The sequence below is a fragment of the Cicer arietinum genome, chromosome 2, assembly GCF_000331145.2.
Source record: "Cicer arietinum cultivar CDC Frontier isolate Library 1 chromosome 2, Cicar.CDCFrontier_v2.0, whole genome shotgun sequence".
Taxonomy (NCBI): domain Eukaryota; kingdom Viridiplantae; phylum Streptophyta; class Magnoliopsida; order Fabales; family Fabaceae; genus Cicer; species Cicer arietinum.
This window is the reverse complement of record NC_021161.2, coordinates 46,457,786-46,466,931: the sequence shown is the minus strand read 5'-3', so window position 1 is coordinate 46,466,931 and position 9,146 is coordinate 46,457,786. Positions and strand designations below refer to the sequence as shown.

The following is a 9,146-nucleotide window of genomic DNA, read 5'->3' as shown; positions in this document are numbered from 1 at the left end:
AAAATATTTGAAATAAAATATAAATAAAAATATATTCTAAAAATTAAATCACTTTTATTTTTTAATTAAATATATCAAATTTTAAATATAACTTTTAACAATATTTTTGTTTAACTAAATATTTTTAAGCAACATGAATATTTGTACATGATTTTTTTTATATATATCAATTATTTAGTTACTTAAATCAATAAATTTAAGATAATAAATCTAGTTTAAAACCAAAACATCAATCAATTTTACTTAAAAGTTATGAAATATGTCAAAATTAATTTTAATATTAAACAAAAAAGTGAATCTGAAAATGTAATTAGAAGATTTTTAAATAAACTTAATCCTAACTACCAAACTAACATGTGTATATATTTTTGCTCCGCTAACTTATTAAATGTTAGATTTGGATTCTATATTGTAATTGCGTTACATATTTATACTTTTGAACGTCACTTTATGATCGACATGAAAGATTGTTTCATGTAGTAAATCTGTATGATTTATATAGTTTAATTTGAAATCAAAAGATAAAATTAATTACAGCAAAAAAAAAAATTATGTGTAAGTGTTACTATATAAATAATTTTATTTTTTTAATTGTTAAATGAAATGATAAATATTATTAGAAATTCACGTTCAACTGATATATTAAATTCAAACTCATTCAAGATAATAATATCGACATTTATTAGTTAAATTAATAAAATATTTTTATTATTAAATGTTATTTATTTGTTATAAAATAATTGACACATTTATATAAAAATATTTATCTCAAAATAAATATCACTTTTAATTTTCAATACAACTTTAATGACTTTTTTTTTAATTATATCTCTAATTAATGCGTGTTTTCCTCTCAAACTATTAGTTTTAGTTTCCATATATGACAATAAAAATAAGTAAAAATTGACACATATTACTTAAGAAAATCACCATTTTTTTCATTCATAATACTGTCTTTGTTTTAAATTATTAAATTATTAAGTCATTTAAATATTTTATATATTAAATATATATATATATATATATATATTATTAAATTATCTTTAATAAATATTATGTATTTTCAACATTATATATATATGATGAAAGAAATTTGTTATAAGATGAATAATTTTGGAAGCAAAAGAAAAGAGTAATAATGTTTGGTTCCGTAGAGTGGTACAGAGTCCAAGTTGTTAGAGTACCTCGCAACCTGCTCCTTCCCCATTAACCGCGAATATCAGCCATTCTCTCTCTCTCTCTCTCTCTCTCTCTCTCTCATGCAACTGCACGAACTTCAAGGCTCTTTTCTACTGTCTCTCTGCACACACTTTTTCATACCTCACTTTATTTTATTTTCTCTCTCACTCTACTCGCTTCATTCTCAACTACTACATTTCCAGCAACATTATTACCTCATCTCCTTCTCTCCTCTTTCATCATCATGCCACTGCTACTCTAACACTTACTAGATTCTCTTTTCTCTCTTCTGGTAATATTTTCATCACTTTTTTTCTATTTCCATCTAATTACAATCTATTTCATGTTCCTCAAACTAATTACTCTATCTGATTCTCTTCTCTGATCATGTCTTTCATCGATCAATTAAACTTTCTCTTTTTTTCACTTTGTCTTAGGTTGTTGTCATGAACAAGTGTTTAGATTCTCTGTAAAAAAAGATTGCTTTTTTTTTTTTTTGACTTTTTATAAAAGATTGTTTTTTTTCTTTCTTTCTGGGTGTGTTGATATTAAAATGTTGCCAATTTTGTGCATGTGGAAATGGGTGTCATAATCTCAATTTTTTGTTTTTTTGTTGTTTTTTCTGCATATAATTCACATGTGAAGCTTTGAAATCTTCACATGTATGAATGTGTTTGATTTTTGCTAACCTACACAGCACTTGATAATCGACTGTACTTTCCTTTTTTAGGATGTTTTTTTCATTACATAAAAGTTTATGTGAATTAGGTCTTCATGTTCGCCAAGGCAGGAACAATCTTAGGGCTCAAACAATGTTGGTATAGATAATTATATATTATTCATCAATGAGTTCCTCATCAACAACATGATTTGAACTATGATTCATAAGTTTGGGTTTTAGGTGGAAATAAAACAGATAAACATAGTTTTGTTTTTCTTACTTGTGACATACATAAAGTCATGCCCTTTTCATATGTATGAAGTACATCATTTTATTCTTAATTTTCCTTACATAATCATTTGGAGGCAAAAAAAGAAGATATGACATGAAACATTTTTTAGTTTATGAAAGGATATTTGTTATGACATGATCTATGTATATCCATTGCATTTTTGTATCAATGATTGATTACTTAAATTTTTTATTTGTTTGTGAATGAAGCCTTGATTATAAGTGGAAGTTTGTGTGCTTAATCACCTGCTGAAGTTGCTCACATACAACATTGGCAAGTCAATTAGCAGTTGCAAACAATGATGAGCAGAAAAAGGCATCTAAATCAATCCAAGAATCCATTCAATGCTCACCGTAAGCCTTTTCCTCTTTCTTTTTAATCAATTGATCACTATGTATACGGACATACATTTGTCTCTATGGAATTGGACTATGAGGTCTTGAGTTCGAGCCTTGTAGATGGATAAAATGTGGTTGGAATGACAGACCTAACTAAAGGTGGTAATCCAGGTTCCCCTACGGAGATTAGTCATTGACAAAGCTGGTTGATACTTCACATCAATAACATGGTTACTAAAAAACTTGATCACTATGCATGACAAATAAACGAAAATCGTTGAACAGAACGAATACTAATGAAATATTATTGATTCTAATTCTACAATACTATAAGGAATAATATCCTTGCCTTAATCAAAGTAAAAGAACATGGAGAGTATTAATCTACAAGGCAAACTTGATTGCATACAATTTTACATGATCATATATTCACATTCTTTAGTAAAGATTATTTTTTTAACCTATTGACTAATTCCTCATAGTTTTCCTTCTAAACAGCTTTTGAAGCAGTTAACTCTAGATCATGGCATCCTGTGGAGTTCATAAAAGTCAATTCAGGAACTATAACCATGCATTTCATAGATAATCACCATATGGTTATGGACAAAGGTACCTTATCAGACATTCGAATAAGGTCAAGGAAAGCTATTATATCTGATTGCTCTTGTTTTTTACGTCCTGGAATCGACATATGCGTGCTTTCAGCCCCTCGTCGTCGAGCCAATGATTCACTTGGTTTAAATATTGAACCTGTAAGCGTCACTTTTAAGATAAATTTTAAACTTGTTACTTTTTTTTAATCGAGTTTCTTGAATTTCCTTGTAGTAGTAACATTTGCAACACAATTATGAAGTCATATAAGTTAGATTTTGTTTTTAATTATAGGTTTGGGTTGATGCTAGAATAAGTTCTATACAAAGGAAGCCGCATGAATCCGAGTGCACGTGTCAGTTTTTCGTCAACATCTATGTTGATCAAGGTTCACTTGGCTTAGAGATGAGAACTCTTGATAAGGAGATCAAAGTATATGGACTCAATCAGATCTCAATCCTCCAAAGAATTGAACATAATCCTTGTGAAAATAAGCATTACCGGTGGGCTTCATCCGAAGACTGTACTTCATTACCGCACACTAAATTGCTTTTGGGAAAATTTTTATCCGATATTTCATGGTTAGTTGCTGCATCAGTTATCAAGAAGGTTTCGTTCTGTGTAAGATCTGTTGAAAACAAGATGGTGTATCAACTTTCGGGAGGTCGTACTACTAGCTCATCATCAAGCACAGAGTCTCAAATTGATGTTGTGAGTTTCAAACTAGACAATGGCTCGTTTGTACCCTTTGTTTCTCAAGTTGCTATAGCTAGCTCGACCAAGAGAGACGACCGTGCACTTGAATCCTGTGCGGATGAAGCATCGTCATCTTTTAATGTTGACGGCTTACGACGTTCCAAACGCCGACATGTACAGCCTGAGCGTTACCTTGGTTGCGAAGTTAAAGCGTTGGATGTTGGTTCCTTTAGAAACAGGCCTCCGGTTAGAATAGATACAAGCAAAGAAGACGAAATGTTGTTGCCGTTATCCTGCTTGTTTCGTTTGCAACAATACAGTCTAGAAAAGGATGCTGCTCACAAACGTCAGAAGACCAACAAACCGAATGCGTGCCGGGAGCTTTTAGTGTACAATAGAAGGTCTAAAACACGAGAGGTGAAGTCTCGTGATGTTGATCAAAATGAACATAATCCACTCGCCATCATTCCTCTTCCCGATCACGTTGATGATCCAATAGCTGTTGAACATTGTGGTGTAAATGACAAGGTTACTAGAAGTTACGAACACGAGTCTACTGAAATTTCTTCGAAATATTGTCATCTGATTAATAGTCCAAAACCAAAGAGCAAAAACATTCCTTTGTTAGATTTTCCTGTGAAGTCAGACAATGCTGAAAGGAGCGGCGATGTTTCTTCAAGATGTCCATATAGTTATGGCTCCCCTAAGTTACAAAAGAAAAGTTTAGGCGGCATTGAGGATATGGATCTTGGAAATAGATGGGAAGGGATAAAAATAAAAGCAAAAAGAGGGTTTCGGGAGGGGAAATACCGTTCGACGTATTTGAGAAATCGAAACAATGGCGAAGGAAGAACTTACAATTATAAAGACAGAACTTTGAATGCAGCTGCATACAAGGATTTGATAAATTCGTACTTATCGAATATTAATACAATGCCAGTCAAAGAAGAACCGCCTATTACTGATCAGTGGAAGGAATGCAACACAACAAGCAGTTTTGGACAAAATCAGGAAACCGAGAATTGCCATGATGAGGATGAGGAGAAAAGAGCTGAAGAAGAAACGTTGTGGAAGGAACTGGAAGTGTCACTTGCATCAAGTTATTTTGACGACAATGAGGTGTAATCACTTGGCCATTGTTTTCCCTTCTTTTTTCCTTTTGTTTTTGTTCTGTGTTTTTTTTTTATCTAATTAGTTCCATCATTTAATCAGGTTTCTACCGAGACTCTGGAAAAATCGAAAGAAGTTTGTGAACATGAAAATAGATTGGATGAAGAAATTGGAATATACTGCCTTAAATGTGGCTTTGTGACCACCGAAATCAGATATATCGATCCACCCTTTGTAAGTTGAGTTTAAAACTTATAAAGAAAAAACCGATTTTAGAAGGAATATGCATGCTTTTGGTTGTGGATGTTAACCACAATCTCCTATTTTTTTGTTATAGAATATTTCTTCGGTCGGTATCTGATAACCTTGTTGATATTCGCAGGTTGAAAATTCAGTGTGGCGCCAAGAGGAGAAGCAGTATGAGGTAGAAAATAAAGAGGCCACGAAAGTTGATGAAGACGATGATTTCCATTTTTTCCCGACCGACGCTTCTCCGGACGAACCAATATCTGAAGAGAACGACAGCGTTTGGTCATTAATTCCTGAACTCAGACATAAGTTACATGTGCACCAAAAGAAAGCTTTTGAGTTTCTTTGGCAGAATGTTGCAGGGTCTACAAATCCGGGACTAATCGAATCACAATCCAAAAATACAGGTGGCTGCGTGATATCTCATACTCCTGGAGCCGGAAAAACTTTTCTCATCATCGCTTTTCTTGTTAGCTACTTGAAGTTATTTCCTGGGAAAAGACCTCTAGTTCTTGCTCCGAAAACTACGCTCTATACTTGGTATAAAGAATTTATCAAGTGGGAGATTCCTATACCGGTGTATTTGATTCACGGTCGGAGAACCTATAGGGTATTCAGGCAGAACTCAGTGGCGGTTCTTCCCGGAGTTCCCAAGCCTACAGATGATGTCAAGCATGTTTTGGATTGCCTCGAGAAGATACAAAAATGGCATTCACAACCTAGTGTTCTAATCATGGGTTACACTTCATTTTTAACGTTGATGCGAGAGAATTCGAAGTTTGCACATAGAAAGTTTATGGCTAAAGTGTTGAGGGAAAGTCCTGGACTGCTTGTACTCGATGAAGGTCACAATCCGAGAAGCACAAAATCGAGGTTGAGAAAAGTTTTGATGAAAGTACAGACGGAATTGAGAATATTACTTTCCGGTACTTTGTTTCAAAATAATTTCTGTGAATACTTCAACACTCTCTGCTTGGCAAGACCCAAGTTTGCTCATGAAGTATTGAAATTTTTAGACCCGAAATACCGGAGGAAAAGGAAAGGAGCAGAAAGAAAAGGAGCGGAAAAGGCGCAATATTTAATCGAGGCACGAGCTAGAAAATTCTTCTTAGATAAAATTGCAAAGAAAATTGACTCAAATGATAGTGATGAAAGGATGCAAGGTCTAAACATGTTGAGAAATGTGACAAACGGTTTCATTGATGTTTATGAAGGTGGAAGTTCCGACGGTTTACCTGGTTTACAAATTTATACATTGCTAATGAATACAACTGATATACAGCATGAGATTCTGAAGAAACTTCACAGTGACATGTCAAAGTGTAGCGGATACCCTCTCGAGTTAGAGCTTTTAATAACTCTTGGATCGATACATCCTTGGTTGGTCAAAACAGCGGTATGTGCTCAAAAGTTTTTAACAAAGGAGCAATTGAGCGATCTTGATAAATACAAGTTTGATTTGAAAATAGGGTCAAAAGTAAGATTTGTTTTGAGCCTTATTTACCGCGTCGTCAAGAAGGAGAAAGTTCTTATCTTTTGCCACAACATTGCTCCTGTAAGATTATTTCAAGAATATTTTGAGAAGTACTTTGGATGGCAAAAGGGTCGCGAAGTTTTAGTACTAACAGGTGAACTCGAGCTCTTCGAACGTGGAAGAGTGATGGATAAGTTCGAGGAGCCCGGTGGTGTATCGAAGATACTCCTTGCTTCAATTACAGCTTGTGCTGAAGGCATTAGTTTGACAGCGGCTTCTCGAGTGATCATGTTGGACTCGGAGTGGAACCCTTCAAAAACAAAGCAAGCTATTGCACGCGCCTTTCGTCCGGGTCAGCAAAAAATGGTTTATGTGTATCAGCTGTTGGTGACGGGTTCGGGTGTCGAGCATGATTTTCAGCGAGGCGTTTGTCGAGGACCCTTCTCGTTGGCAAGCTGAGAAGATTGAAGATGATATACTGCGCGAAATGGTTGAGGAGGACAAGTCTAAATCGTTCCATATGATCATGAAGAATGAAAAAGCTTCAACAAACAATCAACAAACAAATGAAAGGTAAATACATTCTCGCTCGGTGACCGCAATGTATTATTAAACGGTAATGATACACGAACGCCCATCACGACACCTAGTTAATCACGTTAAAAAATATGGTTAATTCAGTCGAATAGATGATTAGTTCAATTACACTCGAAAGTAGGGTTAATCCAACTACATGAACTAACCACAACTTATAGCATAATTGAATTAACCATATACTCAACTGAATTAACCATATTTTTACACGTGATTAACTAGGTGTCTCGGGTGCATGAAAAAGTGGGTGTCCATGAAACATTTTTTATTATTAAATCTCTTGCATATGCCTGTATGCATTTAGGGGTGGAAATAGGCCAGGTCAGGCTTTGAAAGGCCGGAGCTTGGCCTACGATTTATTTTTTAGGCTTAAGTCTGGCCTACGGCCTATCATAGGCTTTTTTTTCGGTCTGACCTGACCTTTTTAAAAGTCTGGCCTGGCCTGGCCTGGAAGCCTATTTAAAATAATTTTTAAAAAATATGAAACAAACATCTTTTAAACCCTAAAAAATAAATTTTTGTGTCAAATAATAGATTTTTTTTTTTTTTTTTCTGAAACAAACATACTCATTATTACCTTTTAAACAAATATGGAAGACTACTGAGTGATTGACTAATTGAACAACTACCAAATATGGAATGCTACCGAATATGGAACAACTACTGAATATGGAATGCTTACTGAGTAATTGCTTAATTCATAGAATTTAAAATAGGAAATAATATGACCTATTTGGCCTAAGCCTAGCCTTTTTATTAAATAGGCCAAGCCAGGCCAGACCATAGGTTCCTGACGGACGGTCTAGCCTATTTCCATCCCTATCTGCATTACATGAATTGTTCAAAAGTATTTTTTACATGAATTGTTCAAAAGTATTTTTTAGGTAAATATGCTAAATTAATTTTTAACACGAAACATGCATTATGTTTGACTTTCCTTTGTAAAATCTACATAATGTTTTTCAGCATATGTAATATGACCAATATATTTATGTTCCACAGACAATTGGCTATAATCTATGTGTTTGATGTAAAATTTAGTGTAAACTTTTCAGCCTAACAAAAAAGCTAGTTTTTAACACTTCTAACAAAAAAGCAAGTTTGATTATTATGATTCTAATAGAATATAAATAAATGTATATCACATTTCTTTTTCCTTTGTATCATGTTATAATGGATTATAATTTATGAATCATACAAAACTATGCAGTTGCATGTACCTAACTCTGAAAAGATTGCATACCCTGAATTACGTCTTAAATACTATATGGTTCACTTTCTTGGGTCTTTTGTGTCATTTTAGCTAAGTAATGTTATTAGAGAAAATGGAATATGCACGTGTAAATTAATTTTACACTGATATTTAATGAATCATATCTAAGGAGATTCATGTATTCTACTGCATTACTCCACTATATCCCACTTTAATAACATGTTATGGAAAAATAGATAACTTCTATTAGATGGTGTAAAATTAATTTACACTAAGGATGCATATCTATTAAATTCATATTATTAATACAAATAGTTACTTACCCTTATTGGCTGAAATTCTCTTCACATTTTGCCTACACAGCACTGGACTATCTGAAGCTTAGAATTTCCACGGAGCATCAATAAAGGATCCAAGCCCACTTCTCAACAAGTTTCTTTGTGGAGAGCCCAATATGTTTTTTTTAATTTAACATAACAAGTTGGATTTGACCAAAAAATAAAACATAAGAAGTTGGTGGACTTTTTTACCCAAAAAAATTGCTGGTGGATTTGGTTGGGGCAACATCTAATTATGCAATACAGATAAATTATGGTGGATTCGGTAGTGTAAAACTACCGGGAATTAGTATCCGGTAAAAGTCGAAAAATTGGAAGGTTGGATGAACATTGACCTAAATTTTGGAATTTTATTGGATTTTGAACTTAAGAGTTTTACTGAAGTGAGATGGTTAAGGATGGAAAATCCAA

At 33.5% G+C, this 9,146-nt stretch overlaps 1 protein-coding gene across 1 annotated transcript; it reads left to right on the top strand.

The window, feature by feature from the left end:
* The first annotated feature begins 1,139 nt into the window (after positions 1 to 1,139).
* On the top strand, positions 1,140 to 9,146 carry LOC101508296 (SNF2 domain-containing protein CLASSY 1-like). The gene is given in 8 exon segments (XM_012713104.3): positions 1,140 to 1,471; positions 2,342 to 2,485; positions 2,969 to 3,222; positions 3,356 to 4,876; positions 4,970 to 5,101; positions 5,250 to 6,988; positions 6,990 to 7,163; positions 8,761 to 9,146. Coding segments are annotated over 7 exon segments (3,897 nt in total). The 5' UTR covers positions 1,140 to 1,471; positions 2,342 to 2,430; the 3' UTR covers positions 8,783 to 9,146.